The sequence below is a fragment of the Lepidochelys kempii genome, chromosome 5 (genome assembly GCF_965140265.1).
Source record: "Lepidochelys kempii isolate rLepKem1 chromosome 5, rLepKem1.hap2, whole genome shotgun sequence".
NCBI classification, from domain to species: domain Eukaryota; kingdom Metazoa; phylum Chordata; order Testudines; family Cheloniidae; genus Lepidochelys; species Lepidochelys kempii.
Window position 1 is genome coordinate 105,825,043 of NC_133260.1, and position 18,717 is coordinate 105,843,759.

At 39.1% G+C, this 18,717-nt stretch overlaps 1 protein-coding gene across 44 annotated transcripts in view; it reads right to left on the reverse strand.

Moving 5' to 3' along the window:
• PTPRD (protein tyrosine phosphatase receptor type D) overlaps nt 1–18,717 on the reverse strand; it is a 1,705,510-nt gene that overhangs the window by 166,501 nt on the left and 1,520,292 nt on the right. For 29 of the 44 annotated variants that reach the window (XR_012159111.1, XM_073345355.1, XM_073345353.1 and 26 more), the window contains 4 exons: nt 16,998–17,108; nt 15,496–15,507; nt 13,285–13,554; nt 10,337–10,918 (listed from right to left, as the gene is read on the reverse strand). Coding sequence is in view for 43 of the 44 variants with exons in the window: in XM_073345355.1 (XP_073201456.1) it covers nt 10,337–10,918; nt 13,285–13,554; nt 15,496–15,507; nt 16,998–17,108 (975 nt within the window). In the remaining variant the exon portion in view is untranslated. The remainder of the gene's footprint in view (nt 1–10,336; nt 10,919–13,284; nt 13,555–15,495; nt 15,508–16,997; nt 17,109–18,717) is intronic. The other 15 variants (XM_073345351.1, XM_073345360.1, XM_073345359.1 and 12 more) reach the window with 1 other exon arrangement.

An 18,717-nucleotide genomic window follows, 5' to 3' on the forward strand; every position in this document is an offset into this window, starting at 1 on the left:
GGTGCTGGGAGAATTGGACTATTCCTGACTTGGAAACAGGTTCTGTAATACCATCTTGCACTATGGTCATGATGCTGAGTCCAAGTCAGATTGTTGCATAAATGTATGCACAGAGCTCCATGTGGCTGCCTTACAACTCTCTTGGATAGGAACCAACTGGAGGCGGTGATACTTGCAATTTGCCTCCTACTAAATATGGCTTAAAGTGACTGTACTGTAGGCCTGCCAAAGCATAATAATGAGCCATGGAGTTCAGAAAGCCATTTGGACATATTTCTTTTTGACATGGATTGTCCCACGTGTAATTGTATCAAATGAAGCAAAAAGACAAGTGGACACTCATTGGGACTTTGCCTGCTCTACAAAACAAAAAGGTATGAAACAGTACTATCAGAGTTATGGAAAAGTGCTTCACTTGGATGAGCATGAATATTGGGAAGAATATTGGCAGAGTAACTGAGCAATTATGGTGTAATTCCAATGCCACATTTGGCTGGAATCTAGGGAGAGTCAGTAACATCACCTTGTCCTTGTGGGACTTTATGTAAAATAGATTAGAGTCCCTAAAGCCTTATGATCATTTCCCCTGTGAGCTGCAGTTGGTGCCACAAAGAATAAAATTAACCATGTTAGAAATTCCACCTCACAGTTATGGTGAGGTTCAAAAGGAGATCTCATCTATTTTGTGAGACCAACATAGCTATCTCATGATATTAGGAAGATAGAAGATTTTCGAAGAAATAAGCTATTCAAAAATCTGAACCACGCAGATTAACTTCCTTTCTCCAAACGCATGAAAGGCCAAAACAACTCCATAAGAGACGCTGTCTATAATCTAACCGACAGCTGCAGAAAGTAATCAAGCAGTTTTTGCACAGGAGAAATCAAGTAATCCATTCAGGTCCTGAATTTTCTCCACTTAAATTTGCACAATTTCCTTGCAGTTTCCTATGAAGTTAGGAAAACTAAACAGAACAAGGAAGCCATGCCAACTGGTAAAACGCTCCCCAGGATGGGATGGAGAAAGGTTTCTTGGTTCTCAGTGATCATATGTTGTGAGACACTCATCGCCAACATCTCTCTCCTCAAGGATTTCTCCTTGAAGTCCTTGTTTACTATCTTAAAGCTGGGATTTACTGAAAATGTCATGGGACGCCAACCAGGCAGTGAAGCTTAACTCCACCTGTTTTATTGTTTGTGGCAGATATTTTCAATTTGTACTCAGGCAATGTTTGAATTTTTGGGGGGGGAGGGGGAAGGGAGCAGGAAGGGTTGGCTTCTACAAAACTCCACAACAAAACAGAGGGAGCTACAACAAACAAAACCAGTACAATACTGCTGGTAATACTTGTAGGAATGAATCAAAGCCTCAAGATGTTGTACAAGCACAGCCCAAATTGAGTACAAATTAAAAAATACAGTCACTTTTCCACTCATTTCAGGAATGTCACTGTAACACATACATGGCACTTCTTTAGCCCAGAAAAAACGGTGCTCAGCGGTAGCTATGCAAACAGGAACCAAGCTGCATGAGCAGATATCTGCAGCTTCTGATCTCCTCCACAGACAAAAAAGCAACTAAAGAGAGGCAGTTACAGGCTCTGGAAACTGTGCAGGTTGCCTTGCTCCTACTGCTGGGGTGTGTTCTACAACATAGAACTATAGGCTAAACCAAATCCAACTTGTCACATTGCATGATCATCACACAGAGTGGGAATTTTTTTACAGCACAGGTATTTTTGGAGAACAAAACATTTCAATAGCATCTTTTATCCAATGATTTCAACGTGCCCTACAAACATTAATTAAGATTCTTAACTTCACTGTGAAGTATGTATATTCTTATTCTTATGTTATATAGAAGAAACAGACACAGAGGTTGTTAGGTAACTTACACAAGATCACACAGGGATTCATTGACAAAGCAGGTTATAGAGTCAAGAATTAATTGATTTCCAGATCCATTCTCTAACCTCTAGATCAGGGGTGGGCAAACTTTTTGGCCCAAGGGCCACATCTGGGAATAGAAATTGTATGGCAGGTCATGAATGCTCACAAAATTGGGGTTGGGGTGTGGGAGGGGGTGAGAGCTCTGGTTAGGGGTGTGGGCTCCAGAGTGGGGCCAGAAATGAGGAGTTCAGGGTGTGGGAGGGGGCTCCAGGCTGGGGTGGGGCTGGGCATGAGGAGTTTGGGGTGCAGGAGGGTGCTCCAGCCTGGGACGAGGGGTTCAGAAGGAGGGAGGGGGATCAGGGCTGGACGAGGGGGTTGGGGCAAGGTGAGAGGCTCAGGGGTGCAGGCTCTGGGCAGTCCTTACCTCAAGCGGCTCCCGGAAGCAGTGGCATGTCCCTTCTCCGGATCCTACGCGGAGGTGCGGCCAGGTGGCTCTGAACGCTGCACCATCCACAGGGACCACCCCTGCAGTGCCCACTGGCTGTGGTTCCCACTTATGGAAAAGTGCTTCACTTGGATGTGCATGAATTGTCTGTGGTTCCCAGCCAATGGGAGCTGTGGGAGCGGTGCTTGGGGTGGGGGCAGCATGCAGAATGGAGACCCCTGGCTGCCCCTATGCATAGGAGCCAGAGGGGGACCATGCCGCTGCTTCCAGGAGCTGCATAGAGTGGCCCCGACCCCCTCCCCGGCTGGAGCCCCAGAGCAGAGCAAGCTCCAGACTCCCATCCCAAGCGGGAGCTCGAGGTCCAGATTAAAATGGCTGGTGGGCTGGATTTGGCTTGTGGGCCATAGTTTGCCCACCCTGCTCTAGATCATGGTTCCTATCCTGGTCCTTTGTACACATGGAAGCATGTCCAGAAGCAAACATAGAAAGCAGCGTGATTCTTAGAGAAGTAGCTTAGGAGTCAGAGGTTCGGGAAGTGGGCATGGAGGATTTAACAGGAGAAGTTACAAGCTGAGTGGAGTTGGAAAGGGCCAAGATTTTGTGTTTGCTGAGAATTTCATAAAGTTGTTCCTAAGAAGCCCTTTCAGTTTAGGAATAAACATTTTTTTCTTTTTTTGTCACTTGATATCCATTTTTGTTAAAATACCACATTCTCTCTGCACAGTACACAAGGTAATTAAAAGCAAACAAAGATAGTTTATTAATCCTGTGTCTGTGTCTACTCTCTCTCTTAACACAGAAGTAACTTGTGTAAATAAGCCTGGAGGTTTCTGACTCCTTAGAATTCTACAGTTTTAAACCTAGAGTGATAATATTGAAGAATGATTAACTAATTAAAAAGTGTAAATGTGCAGTACATTTTGTCAAAAATCTCAAAACCTGTAAACCAACTGCTGTAGAAGTTAATGAACAACTAACAATGCTAAAGTGCAATAAAAATATGATGGTACAAACTCAAAAATATATTAAACATTTACTTGTAGGAAAATAGTTTGATGATTGAAAAAAACAGGAGAAGTATTCCTGGGAGTGTTTATGTGGTCAGTTTATGGTCAGTTATGGTCAGTTTATGGTCAGTTTATGTGGTCAGTTATATGGTCAGTTTAATTCTATTGATGCAGTGAAGTTATCTTGTAGGTATTTCACAGTGCCCTCTCCTATACTCAAGTTAAAGGTCCACAGTAACCTGTGCTTTGCATTTCCAGCATTCTTTATAGTATTTTACATTACAAGGCTCAAATTCCCTACTTATTCAGTGTCTCAAGGCAGGTATATTTTTGAGTAGGTCACTTTTAAAAAAAAAACCCACATACCTGCCCAGTGGGTCACTTTATTCAAGTAGAAGGAAGGCGAGGAAGGAAGTGGGGATGCAAATAAACCTTGCATACAAAGAATGAATTGAGCAGGAGGATAGAAAAATAACATAAAAGGAATGAGAGGTCAGAGATAGCACAAGAAGAGAGTGAAGAAAACACAGAGCAAGAAGAGAATGCTGCCATGGCTTATAAAACAAAAGTACACATTTTCAGTTTAAAATAAAAAAAATAAACAAAAACAGCCTAGAAGAACAAATAAAAGCAAAACAGAAGGGGAAAAGGAGTAGATTAAAAGGAGGAGAGGAACCACTGAGAAAGGGAAGTGGAGGGACAGAACAGGAGAAGGAAGCTGGAAAATGGAACAGAAGAAGCGATAATACTGTGGCTAGCATGCAAAAACTTGTATAAAAGCCAGGAAATCCATGAGTTTCAGCTCAGAGAATTTCCTGTAGATTGCTGCATTGTGTGTAGGGAATGCTACACCATAGGATCTGATTGCAGGGGTCTGAGGGTGTGGCCCTCTTCACCTAGGGACACCTTTATATCAGCAGGGTTATCCCTACAGATACTGAGATATGTAAAGAAAGCTGGGGTTATCTGAATGGTTACCTTCTGCATTAGGTCCTCTTTCCCACAATGCAGCATGGCTCTAGGGTGACCAGATGTCCCAATTTTATAGGGACAGTCCTGATTTTTGGGTCTTTTTCTTTTATAGGCTCCTATTTCCCACCACTCCCTGTCCCAGTTTTTCACACTTGCTGTCTGGTTACCCTACGGCTCCCTCATCAGCATTATATTACTCAGCAATTCCACTGCCAATTTTAGGGAAGATAGCCAGTTTCTTTGGCACTATTCTACACTGCACCTCCTTGGTGCTCAGCTGCACCCCCACCCCTCGCTTTTTTCCCTGTCCCAAGCCTTTTGGAGATCCAGCTGAATAGCCATGGCATAGACAGCCTTCCCTGAGCTCCCAGACAGGATGCTGCAGGACTATCACTTTCTCTCTTTTGGCATTTCCGGGGCATTTAGCACTGTTTTCTACTTCCTCCATGTCTGACACTCCAGGGAATTTTAGGGCCTTAGGTGAGCAAAATGCATTATTTTTTGACTTCATTTTCATCTACAGAGTTTTTTAACATGGGGCCGTACACAGAGGAAGGAGGGAAGTGATGATGCCAAAATGATTGATTGAACTGGACTCAAATTACTGCTGATGGTTAGGCAAGAAACTAATTTTAACAGGACATTTTATTATTATTACATTTTTGCATGTGTTTGATGTTCATGAAAGGTGTCAGAATCTTCTACTGAGCTACAGTATAGAATTGCAAGAATAATTTGTTTATAATTGCATGTTTTTCTCTGCATTTCAATCCTTCTATTAGAAACAGAACCCCCCCCCCCCCAAATCCAACTCATTAGCTTTACAATAAGGTTTTGTTCAATGTGTAATATAATATTTTCCCTTTTACATTTATTTAAAAGACAGTCAGATATCTGATCTTCCTATAATTTTTCCTTTCCATGCATTCAAATGCTTTCTTAACTATAATGTTCCGTGGTGACTGTACATACACTTTAACGTTCATGTTACATAGCTTAGCATTAACAATGGGTTTTATATAGTAATTTTTTTAAAATGTAGGAGTTTCCCAGAGTTATCTATGCCTCCTGGAATTCCCTGTCCTGTGGAGTGTCTGGTTCTCCCTGCAATGCTCCCAGTCCCTACATAGTGGTTCTTCCTGGTATGGGAAGCTAATAAAAGCAAGATCCTTTGCTCCTCTTAAGTGACTTTCCCCTCTCTGCAGAGTTTAGGAATACCCCTGGCCCCGAGACCCAGCCGGAAGATTGTTTTTATGAGGCGTGCAAGATGAAGGATGCACCCGGAGTCTGCTCTGGCATGTTGGTTTGAGAAAATTAAAAAAGTGAGGATTGTGTTTCAGGGAAAATGTAATAGCAAGTTTTGTAGTGAATTAGCTGGGAATGGGGACCAGGAACCAGAGACATAGTTTACAAGAGGGGCAATATAAATTAGGAGTGAACATCACAATTCAGTATATATATGAATTTGTCCATGCTGAAGTCCAGCATTTGCAGGAGTCACATCATATAGAGAATATACATGGCTTGATCCTCCAGTCATTGACGTCAGGGGCAAAGCTCCCATTGATGTTAATGATGCAGGATCAGGGTCTTTCTGCACAAACCTACTGATATCCAGTTTCCCCTGTTCAAAAGGGTCTGTTCTAACATTTTCTATGTTGGCTTTTAATAGCTACATTTTTAATATGTTGGCTATCATGATGAAAATGTTATCCATTTGTTTCGATGGCATAAAAATCATTATAGTGATGAAGAATTATAATTATTTTTGTTTTCATTTTTTTAAATTAACCTCTGTGTGTTAAACACAAGTGTTAAAAATAAGGCAACTGTAAGCTACAGGGATATAAAAGCATGTTAGAGACCAGTCCTTATTCTTCAAAAGGGAATTATTTTAAAATTTCTTCAAAATCTTAAATTGTCCCAAGTGTTTATTTGTAATGTTCCACAAATATACAACTGTGCTCTAACAGCAGGTGTGTTAAATTTGATTATGGCAAATATTTGCTTTAATCAATGACAAACAGACTGAAACCCCAACTTTGAAAACTAAATGCAACCCTTAACTATGGAGTTGCTGCTGACAACTTCATAAGGTAAGATCAAGAGGCTTTTCCAAGATTTACGGTGAAAGAACAGAACAACTGTAAATCATAAGAAATCAGGATGTCATCTGCCTGGATTTACTGTAGTTAAAGAAATGCAAGGAAAACAATACCAGAGAACTCAGATTTAAGCTACTCTTTTAAACAATTTGCTGCTTATTATACAACAAAGACAACACTTTCAACTGCTCACAGTTTAGAACCAAATAGTTATCCTCAGACAAAAAAGAATGAAATGTAGACTGCCATTCCATCCTAGCAGTCAAAATCCCCTTTTCTGGACAAGTCACTCCTTAAAATATATATTTGAGCCACTGCTTTGAATAGTAAATGACTTTCTAAGACATGCTAGACCCTCAGCTAGAGAGCTACAATATTTCACCCTGAACCCACTCATGTGAAACTGAACCACAATAAAAGCAACTTGGGATAGTTGTACTACATGCCATGGAAAAATCATCTTTTTGATGAAGATAGAAAAAAGATAGAAAAACCAAATATTTGTGGTCAACATCTTAATTGAATTGTTTCATTCTGGATTAGTTAGATATTAAGCCATATCTGCTTGAGCTGCAGTCGTGGCTCTTGGGAATTGTAGTTTGCATGCCTTGCGCCATGCCATTATCCTCAGTGAGCTGGGATCCCTGATTGGACTCTTACATGAGGCCCATAATCTCCCCTCTTGCTGAACCATTGAGATGCACCATAAGAGTCCCATAGCCATGGTGCAACATGGGACATGTAGTTTGGGCATAGAGTCCAGCCCATAAAGAAGATTGTGGGTATGAGGTACCCAAACTACTACTCCTATGATGCACCGTGGGAGCTCAGGGGGACAGATTTTAATGAGAACTGAGCTGAAATGTAATGTTTAGATTATGGTTCCAAATAAAAAACTTTGTGTTTTTCAGGGTGTTCAGGTTTTTCATAAAAAGGTAAAATTTTTAATGGAAGCAGACACTTTTTGCAAAAAAATTGTTTATTAGAAAACCAAATTTTTAATTGAAAAAGTTTCAATTAAATTTTTGACCAGATCCACTCAGATGACCGAGAAAGCAAGAAGTAAAACTCAAGATGCCTGTTTCTTTAGCACCATTTTGTCATATTTAACTTGAATATTAATTATGCTGGTGCTGAAAATAAAACCCTTGCAAATGTGTTTCTTTTTCAAAATCCTCAGAACATTTTCCTACCTCCCAATGATCACAATGCACATAATAGAAAAAGGCTTTGAAGGAAACCAAGCTATCATAATGTTGAATGGCACTGCTGTCAATCAAACTCTAGGACACAAATGCTGGCCTCAGTGAAGTCAATTGGAGTTTTGTCACTGATTTCCATGGGAGCATGATTTGGTCCATCGAGTGATAGCTTACACAATTGAAATAGTTATTCATTTGTTTTTAAGTTCTATACAGAGAAAAAACAAACAAAGAACCCCAAACCCAACCACCATTCCAGGTCCTGCTTCTTATGGCATTCTCTCTCTGTGTGTATATTTTTATATATACACACACACATACACACAGAAGAGAGAGAGGGATTCAAGCCACAAAAATGTAGATTTGAATACTCCAAATTTTAGAGGAGGGAGGATATGTATTTGAAGTTTTCATTAATCTCATTACAAAGATGGACCATTCACAAAATTTGGATCTAGATCGAGGTTTGGCGCTGCTCTAAGCTGGAGTGCACTGGCGTTGGAACAATTTGTATAGTGGGGGTGCTGAAAACCATTGAACAAAACTGTAAACCCTGTGTATGATGGAAAATATTTCAAGTTAGGGGGGTGCTGCCATACCCCCAGCATCCCTACTTCCAACACCCCTGCTGGAGTGCTGTATTAGGTCCAGCTTCTCTACCGCTATCCTGTTGATTGAAAATGCTCACATGCGTCCATGCATTTTCCATCAGGCTCATGCTTTAAAAAGCCTCTCCTCTCTCAAAACTGTTGTTTTTATGAGACAGTGTAAAAATAAAATGTCAGGTCAAGTCAGTTCCCAAAGTGAAAAGACTGGCACTGAGAATCACTCCAATAGCATCATCATTATCATGACTTCATGTTACAGCAACAAGAAGAAACAGCACAGGAGGGCATATTAAGTGATCAAGTTTTAACAGCACAAGGATGCCAGAAATGTTTAAATACATGGAGAACTCCTCAGGTGACTATGCTCAGTAACATAACTTGGGTCAGTCCAACTGGACCACAGCAGGAAATAGTTGCTCTGTAGGAGTTAATGACAAATTCCTACTGACCTCAAACAGATCAGGACCAGGCCCTTCCCGAACAAAATGGTTGAACAGCTTGTTGTGTCTCCATCTAATACAATCTATCACTAAGCTAGAAAGCGGAGAGCAATATGGCAATCTAAAGACTGGCCTCTGAAAAATGTCACAAATATGTCAAAAAGCCAGAATTAGTGTTCACTATCTAAATATACGTACAAATATCAATTACATTGCCATTAGGTATATTAGAAAAACTAATGAATAAACTTCTAATTTTAAATAATTTTAAAGACTGTACACACATTTCCCCATTATTATACAGTACTTGCAGAAATTCCAAGACAACGAATCAAATTCTGTTCTCCATTTACACACATGTAACTCCACAGAAGTCAGTGGATTTGCATGCAGGTAAACAATGGCAGAGTTTGATCCAATGCCTTGAGTTATATTGTGGAGACAGGTTTTTCAAAAGTTGAGGGACCTTGAACTTCTACTACAAGAAACTTTGCTAGTGCTAAAAAAATCAACTGACTTACAAGTAGCATTCTATATTTCTAGATGATCACTGAACTATGGCAATATTTCACACATCTTGTTCTAGAACAAAAAGAAGGAGGAGTACTTGTGGCACCTTAGAGACTAACAAATGTATTTGAACATAAGTAAATAAATAAACAAAGCTGATGCTCAAATAAATTTGTTAGTCTCTAAGGTGCCACAAGTCCTCCTTGTTCTTTTTGCTGATACAGACTAACACTGCTACCACTCTGAAAACTGTTCAAGAACAGTAAATAATAGGGAGTTGTTATTCCATAGAGCTACAATAAAATAATTTCTGAAGTTTAGCACAACCAGAATTTCTGGCTTTTGATTTCATAAACATTCTTTGCATTCACTGAGCTTGCTAGTGATTTGATAATAAAATTAACTCATAGACGTAAAGGTCCCGTACACAAACAAAACCTACCTGCAAACGTAAAACAAAGAAATAGTGACCTTGTTTTACCTAGAGCTATGGTGCTTTCTGTTGATGAGTGGGGAAGGGAAGTTTATAAATCAGAAGTGCATGGATGTGCTTCTGTGTACATATACACTGTTTTAATATGATTTTAAACATTTTCAAAATATACAGATATATGTATATGTATGTGCATGTATGTATAGTATATACGTATTTTACATCTCCAAATCAATGTTAACAAAAATGATCTAACATATGATGCCCCATATACAATCTACATTAAAATCAACTCCACAGAATATTCAAGGACAAGACCAGTAAAAATGCCAGCTAATAACTGCTGGACAAACATAGTGTGGTACTTAGCATCAGAAGTACTGTCTCAGCCAAGCAGTGGCCACAACATTTAGCTTTCTCCACAGTCTCACTGAGAATACTGTTGCTTTGGTAGAATTGTTTGATATTTATACATTTCTGAAAAAGGGAATGGAAGATTTGATGATAAAGACGATAATTTCCTCCATTTTAATGACTGCAAGGGCTGTGGAATGGTAGAAAGATGGTTTGTGAATGATGCCTTTTAATAGGCAACATTTTGGAAGATAAAAAGAAAGCTCTGGACATCTCTTGGAAATATTTATTTCCCAACATTCACTCACTCAAATACTCTCTGCCCAATTTCTACATGTATGTAATTTATTCCACCATATTGCAGTCTTACCTCCTGTCTGAGTGATGACTTGAATGTCAGCAGAGAGGGGTCCATCCCCAACAGAAGTAAAAGCAAGAACCTTCACAGAATATGTTTTCTGTGGTACTAAATTTCCAATAGTGGTGATATGGCTGTCAGCCACATTGTGTTTCATCCAGCTGTTGACGTGTTGGGTGGGGTCCATGGTGTAATAAACTCTGTATCCTTGAATTTGGCCATTTGGTTCCTCAGGTTCTTCCCATTGTACTAAAATTGTAGTTGAGCTCAACATACGAGCCTGTACACTGCGAGGTGCACTAGATGGTGCTTGTTCTGAGGTCCTTGTTGACACTGGCTCACTGGGTGGGCCCCGTCCAATATTATTTACAGCAACTACCCTGAATTCATATTCTGAATATGGGCTTAGGCCTGCAACACTGTAGCGCGTTGTAGCCACCCCATCAATTTCTTTATATGGTTCCTCAGAGTTTTTAGGTTTATGTTGGATTATGTAGTAAGAGACTGGTTCAGGGTTCCCAGAATCCCAAGTCAACGTTATGCTTGTTGCCGTGCTTTCCGTCACCACAGGAGTTCCTGGAGGTTTGGGTAAGGCTAAAAATAATACCATAAAATTAAGTTAATAAATAGTACATACCAATCATTCTTTACTCTTAACGTGTGATATGAAATCAAACAAAGCAAATCATGACATGAAATGGGTTGAAATGTAGTTGATTTGGGTAGGAGCTACATCCCCTATTTAGAATTAGGAAATCCAATGGTTTAGTACTGTGATTTATTCCAGAAATTTAATAGAGAACACAGAAATATCTCATATCCCACATTAAAAAAGGTCTTCTGATATATGGCACAATAATGATTTTTACCATAGATCCACTAAGCACCTGCACAAGAACAGCCATGCAGAGAGAGAGCGTGCACTGTTAAGGCTTGATTTGCAGAGGTGTTGGATACCTTCAGTTTCTAATGAACTCAGCAGGAGTTGCAGACAACCAATAACTCTGAAAATCAGCCATCAAGTTTTTAACCATTGCTGCTTTTGAAAAGTATACGGCCCTTGATTTAGCTAGAATGAAGGTAGCAAAACACAGTAATGAAATGAGAGGTTTGCTTATCTACTAATATTATTGCTGCCTGAATCGGTAGTTTATAATTTTAGTAATGCAGGAGTAGGCCAGATAGATGGACTAAATTCAAAGAACATTGCAAACAAGGACACGTTTTGAAGTGCAACTATACTATAAGGGCTGATCCTGTAAGGAATTGAACTGATCTCTGCCTGCAGTCAGTATGAGATTAGGGGAATCAACACCTCATGGGGCATGCTCAGTACTTTGGTACTGGATCTTATGTACTGTGTAGTGAGTTTAGGCACATCCTTGAACTGCACCACCCCAGGAGGCCTTCCAGTCACAATTCTTGCTTCCTCCTTGCTCTGGATGGAAGTTAACATCAGCAGCTAACTATTACACACTTGCTTCAGGTGCATTGGCCAGTGAGTGGGGAGCAGAGCTAAGATTCTCCCCCTACCTCACTCTGTTGTGTTTATGTATCCTGAAGAGGAAGTAAGTAGGTATACAGCACTTATTGCTGTGTGCCTGGATTCAAGGTCCAGGTAGACTATTCAGGGTTTTAAGGGGGTTGTTCTCATTTGCTTTTACTTTCTTGCATAGGCATGTACTCCAAGTCAAAAGTCGAGTCCTAAATGATTTTCTGTGGCTATTCTTAAAGCCTATGGACATAGGGTTACCATACATCCAGGTTTTCTTGGACATGACCTTTTTTTTTTTGTAGTCCACTCTCCGTCTGGGTGGAATTTTGAAATAAGGGTCAAAGTCTGGTGTTATTGCAGAGCAAACATTATAGCTCAGAATGAACCCCAATCAGTCTGCTTCCCAACTGGTCCCTCCCTGTATCCCCAGCTGATTGGACCATTTGCCTGCAGCCCTGGTTCCCAGGTCTTTGAGGGGGCCCTGCAGGGAGATGCTGACTGACAGCTGGTGCTGTGTCCTGGGCTTGCAACAGCCGCCCTGCCACTGTGACAGCGAACAACACTGCCCCCCACCTCCACTGAATACTTCTGCCACAGGTATGCCCTCCAGCATCCCCCAGTTACCCTTCCCAATACATATACACCTCTCCAGGACCCCCACTCTACCCCCCTCCAACACCCCCTTCTCCTCCAGCATCATCTTTTTGGGAACCTGAAATATGGTAATCCTACATGGAACCCCTTGGCAAAGGGTCCCCTGTTCTTTGCAAAAAAACTCTCACTTCAGACCAGACAAACTCACACACCAAACACCTCTTAAAGACATTTGGCCATAAAGAATAACATACAAGGTATCTACAGAGAGCTTGTAATTTGTCAAGATTCTTGATCATTGTGAGATGTACAGACAGGTAATATTTAAGGAATAATATATTAATATTGAAAATATGCTTTATGGACTTGGAGTAGAAATTAGTCATCAGGAGATGACTCAAAATCAGAACAAGAAGCAGTGGTCTCAAGTTGCAGTGTGGGAGGTCTAGGTTGGATATTAGGAAACACTATTTTAGGAGAGTGGTGAAGCACTGGAATGGGTTACCTACGGAGGTGGCGGAATCTCCATCCTTAGAAGTTTTTAAGGCCCTGTTTGACAAAGCCCTGGCTGGGATGATTTAGCTGGCGTTGGTCCTGCTTTGAGCAGGGGATTGGACACGATGACCTCCTATTATTTTAAGACAGACTTCCTCTCACTGGACACAGTAGGTAACAAGGTGACTTACAGTCCTGGGTGCCGAGCACAGTTACACCCTACACTACACACTTCTGCTACTTGAAGCCAGAATTTGGCCTAAAGCTAATACAGATCATCTTCTTCTTTAAGGAAGTTATCAATTTTTAACAACTGTGTCAGAAAAACAAAGAACAAGTCATGTCTACATATACACAGATTATATATGTAAAGTACCTTTGACAGTTATCTGTGCTATTGCTTCTATAACACCAAGGGTGGACATAGCAACACAAGTGTAGTTTGCAGACTGCCTGACATCATTAAGCTCAAGGACATTCCTCCCTATTGGCATATCATCTTCGGGTGTCAGATCTTCAGCCCCCAGCATCCATTTCACATATGGCATTGGGGACCCCACGGCAACACAGGTGATGTTAACACTCCCTCCTGGCATGATCTCATGATTGGTAGGTGGGATAGAGAACCTTGGTGGGACCCGGCGAACTGGAACAAAACACAAAAAAAGTAATAACATATACAAAAAGGGAAAATGAGTTTTGCATATAGACTACATGAACTGTACAGACACAATTTAACATTTTAAACATGTTATTCCAATTTGCCAAAAAATAAAATATACAGACTACACAAGTATATTGTCTGCACACAAAGTAAATTATACTATATTTACTTGTTGATATCATTAGACACATTCATACAAAAGTTGATTCAGACCTACTAGGGGCCCACAATTGACTAACTATATACTAACAATACACAAACACCATGCAAAAGTTACACACACACACACACACACATATATATATATGCATGTAGTTTGTATGCATATATATATATAGATATATATAATATGCACAGAAGAAAACTGGAGGGTTAACAGCATGCTTGAGTTGAGTACCAAAACCAACTTCAATGCTGCGTACTTCCAGTTGATGTGAATAAATGTGCTGGACCACATTGTCACATCACAGCCCTGAAACACATCACCTACAATACACTGAAAGTGCAATTTGATTTGCTTTCAGACTCAAAGTGGATGCAGCCTCAAGACCTCACACTAACACTGAAACAAACATAGAAATATATATATAGTCACAGGAGAAGAAACAAGGCAAAACCAGTATGAGTACTGGATTTGGTCATGCAGGCAAGCAAATGACAGAATCTGTAGAGAATCATGCTCAGGAAAATGTTGGAGAATCAAAATTACAGAAAGAAACAAAACTGCTAAAACCAAAAAGGAAAAGTTATTAGGAGAAAGAATAAAACTAAAAACTGGGGGTTGGATGGGTTGACAGAAACAGGAATTTAAAGGAGGATAGGGTTAGAGGGAGGAGGATATTAGATTAAGCTCAGGTTGTTATGAAGCATCTGTTAGGTGGGGCCACTGGGGAAAGAGCAGAACATTTAACATTCAGGATTCTACTGTGTTTGCATGTAAGGAAAGCAAAGTAAACTACTAGGATTAGTCATATTAGAGGTTTTCTATATTCAAAATGTGGAGCAGCTGATTGAAAACACATAGCAGGATATCGCATTAACAGAATAGTTAATAGTTAGGTAAACACAACACCGAGAAAAAATTACCAGGCAACAATAAATCAGTGTTCCTGCTTCAGATATTCTCTGTGTGTGCACATATGTGTGTAGGAGGAGGCAGAGGGAGAAGTGACAGAGAGGTAGGTTTGTATTTAGGCCTTTAATTGGACAAAGTACTCCGCACTGTATTTATTTGAGGTTGATGAACCAGAAGCTAATCGTAAAACATTATTTTTAATCAGTAAAAAACAAAAAATAAAATAAGGCACTATGAGAAACAGAATAAACATTGTATTAGTTTGAAACCTTTCTGCTGGATTTAGTTAAATTTTGGTGAACTACTATTGACTCAAGAGGGACTTACTGCGATGGCCTCGTGAGTGAATGACAGGCATGGGGAAACAAGCAAACGGCATAACATGCCTTCAGCAGCCAATTCAGAGGCCACACAAAGCAAGAAGCAGGCAATGTGGAATTCGTAGTATCAAACAGAATTGTTTTAAACAGAGGGGAGTTTAGTTTTCATGCTTGGGCTGCTTAGAGAAGCAATTGCAGGGAACAGATTTCAGAGGAAATCATTCTTGAACAGCAGGCATCAATATAAACAAGAAATTAAAGGAAAAGAAAAAAGCAGGAACACTGACCAAGTTTACCAAACCTTAGTGTTAAAAGTTACAGGTTGCCATGCACCCAAGTTCATTCTCATCATGCACAACAGTTAGACATTTGCACGAATCAAAAGCCATGACCAGGGCATTCTCTGCTTAAACATAACGTTAACTTAAAAAAGGCCACAATGCAGCTACATTCATTTCATTTGTATTCTTTGTTATTGGTTTAATTAATAGTTTTGTAAGGTGGGTAAAAAGTAAAAAACACACCAACCTTCTCGCAGCTCTGAGGGATGTAGGGGGTTTGATGCAGAACACAATGAAATGAGGAAAGGAGAAAAACAAGGGAAACACAGAGAGAGTAAAAAGGCCATATCAAGGCTTTCAACTGCTACTTGAACATCTTTATTTGCTCTAATTAAACCTTCCTATGTCAGCTTGAAAAGTTAGCAATTTCTCGCCGCTATTACGGTGTTAGAAACAATAGCTAGCATTATTTTGAAATTTTCCTTTGGATAAAAAAGGTACACATGCTTCATGCAGTACAGGAAAGTCAGTATTTTTTTGAGGGAGGGAAAAAGGATCAAACAACTTTCTAAGGATGCCATGAAACTTTTCTTGGGCCAAAAAACCACCCAAAACAAAACAAAAAAGAAAACAAAACAGGTTGATTGAAACATTATTTCTCACAAAAATTTCAAGATCAAGCTAGATATTTTTGGTAAGATCACCCACACTACAGTAACAAGCTTAAAGCTGTTTCAGCTTTCACACATATTTTCTGCATCCCCTTAGTTTGCAGACATATATATATATATATATATATATATATATATATATATATATATATATATATTATAGGTATTGAAGCATAGGCTTTATATTGTACAGAAAGCTACATGAACCAGCTGTTGGAAATACTGTCAAAGAGGAACCACTTCTTTCTGTTTGAAATCAAAAGAACACTTTCACAGATTTTAAAATTAATCATTTCTATTACTGTACAGGGAAATATGAATGTATCCTCATAATTCATACCTGTCATATAGACAAGCAATTAATTTTTAAAGTACAGCCAGCTTCATTCCTGCAGTGGCAGGGATTACACTTTTCTGATAATGTTTAAATAAAATATTTTTATGTATATATATGTGTGTGTGTGTGTGTGTGTGTTTATACCCCCCCACATGATAGATAGATAGATAGATAGATAGATAGATAGATAGATAGATAGATAGATAGATAGATAGATAGATGTGTGTGTGTAAAGAAGAAATAAAAAAGGAAGAAGAATATACAATTGTGCTCTGCATATATTATTTTAAAGTTTGAAGCTTTTCCTTTGCAACTCAGCAGCAGAGGTTATGTAGACATACACCCCATTGCCTTAAAGTTACACCCAGAGCTGATTAGTAGCATACCAAGCAACTACCTCAGGAGTTTGAAAAGAAAACACAAAAGAAAGAAAAAAAAAACAAAATAATAATAATAAAAAATGCAAAGCACGGGTCTAAATCAATGCAGGAAAAATAGAAGCCAAGATGTAAAAGTGTAAATATACTTACAAACCTTAAGTCACAGGATAGATTGAACTCAATAGTGCTTTTTAAAAAATTCCCTGTCCTCTAGAGTCTAAACTTTTAAAACATATTTAGTTACTGTTACTTTTACCATAGCAGTTTGTTTATTACTAAGTTAACTGCACAGATCCTCAGAGTATCTCAACACCCCCTGAGCCTGAATGAAGAGTGGATGCCAGGGTTATGTCATTCCTACCTCTGACATACAGATTGGCAGGTGCAGAATAGCGTGTACCCGCACTGTTGGTTGCAACACACTCATATTTGCCTTGGTCAGATTCTTCACTCAGTTCAATTTGGAGGGCACCTGTATGAATATAAAATATATAGCCAAAGACATGGTCAGAGAAGGTTTTCTAGATCCATAATTATACACCGCTTAACAATACGAAAAGCCCTGTATGCGAAGGTCCACTCAACGTCGGTTCATTTTCTTGCTAAGGTGCACAGACAGAAAATGATGCGATGAAAAAAACAAAGATTATTTTTTTCACATCATCAGTGCTAGCACAGGAAACAATTTGCATTTGGCAGAAAAAATCACTTTTTAAACAATACTTTTTTTCCCCCTCGACCATTAAAATGAAGATGGGTGAGACTGCTTCAAGGAAGTATGGCTTTTAAATAAAACAAAAGAGATTAAGTTGTTGGGTTGTTCTATTTTTCTGAGTTTCTTTATTTTTTGTAACAAAAGTAGTGCAAAAGGTGGTACTCTCAAAAAAGACAGGACAGGTTTCAAGAAAGTCTTCTGCTGAAGAAAGCCAAAAATGTGCAGCAAGAACAAAAAAGCTGCTTAAAGTGTTAAAAAAAAAGAAACTGCATTAGTCATTCATAATTATCAAAATATTCTCTTAAAGAAATAAAACTCCCTTAAGACATGCAGATTGGTAAGAAAAGAAAGACGGTTTGCCACAACTTACAATCTTTTAGTACGTTTGCTGAAAAACAAAGAGCAGTTGAATTAGAAGACAAAAAAAAGTTTAAAAGCATGGTCTATGCCAACAAGGAAGAACCAACCAACCACTGCTGAGGACCTCAGGAGGGCCCCCCCTAAGACACCCATCAAAATCCACGAGTGGGATTAGCAGTGTGGTGTCACAAAACCCAAGAAAAATACAAAACAAGAATTATAAAAGAAGTGAACATTTTTTGTCAAAGTATCAAAAACCAGCAATACCATACACCACCAAGAATGACGACTCATTAACCTTTCATTTCCAAAGCCTGAAGATCAGAAGATCCAAAAATCCAGAGATGGGGTAAATCCAAGAAAAACAAAAAAAACAAAAAACAACAAGGAAAAAAAAAAGCATTGCTGTAATTTTGTAGGGGGGGAAAAACATTTTCAACTTTATGAAGTTAAAAGAAAAAAAGAATTGGAGAACAACAAAAACGAAAAACCTTTTTTGAAAGATAAAGACAAAAAGAAGATATTCCATGTTGTCTTCTGCATGTCTGCAACTGTTCTCCAGACCACCTTGCCTTTGGTCCAGAACAAGAACAGCTAAGGAAGAAAAAAAATGATCTTTTTTTTTTGTTCTAGTTGAACAAAAAAAAAAAAAGAAAGAGAAAAGAAAAAAAGAAGACGAAGAAGAAGAAGAAGAAAAAAGAAAAAAAGAGGGACAAATGGTACGCTGTGACTGGGCTATGGCCAAAAGACCTGGATATGCTTCCTTTGAAGTATATCACAAATTAAATATATCTTTTTCAAAAATGAAGAAACAAAATAAGGGAAAGGAAAAGGGAAGTGGAAATAAAGGTCACAACATGAGAATCACTGATCATAACCAAATAGAATAAAGGAAAAAATAAAGATGATGGACATTTCTGTGTTGTTGTTTTTTAACAGGACAAAGATGAGAAGGATGAAAGGACAGAAAGAATGAGTAAGATCATTCTGTGAACGTTAGTTCAGC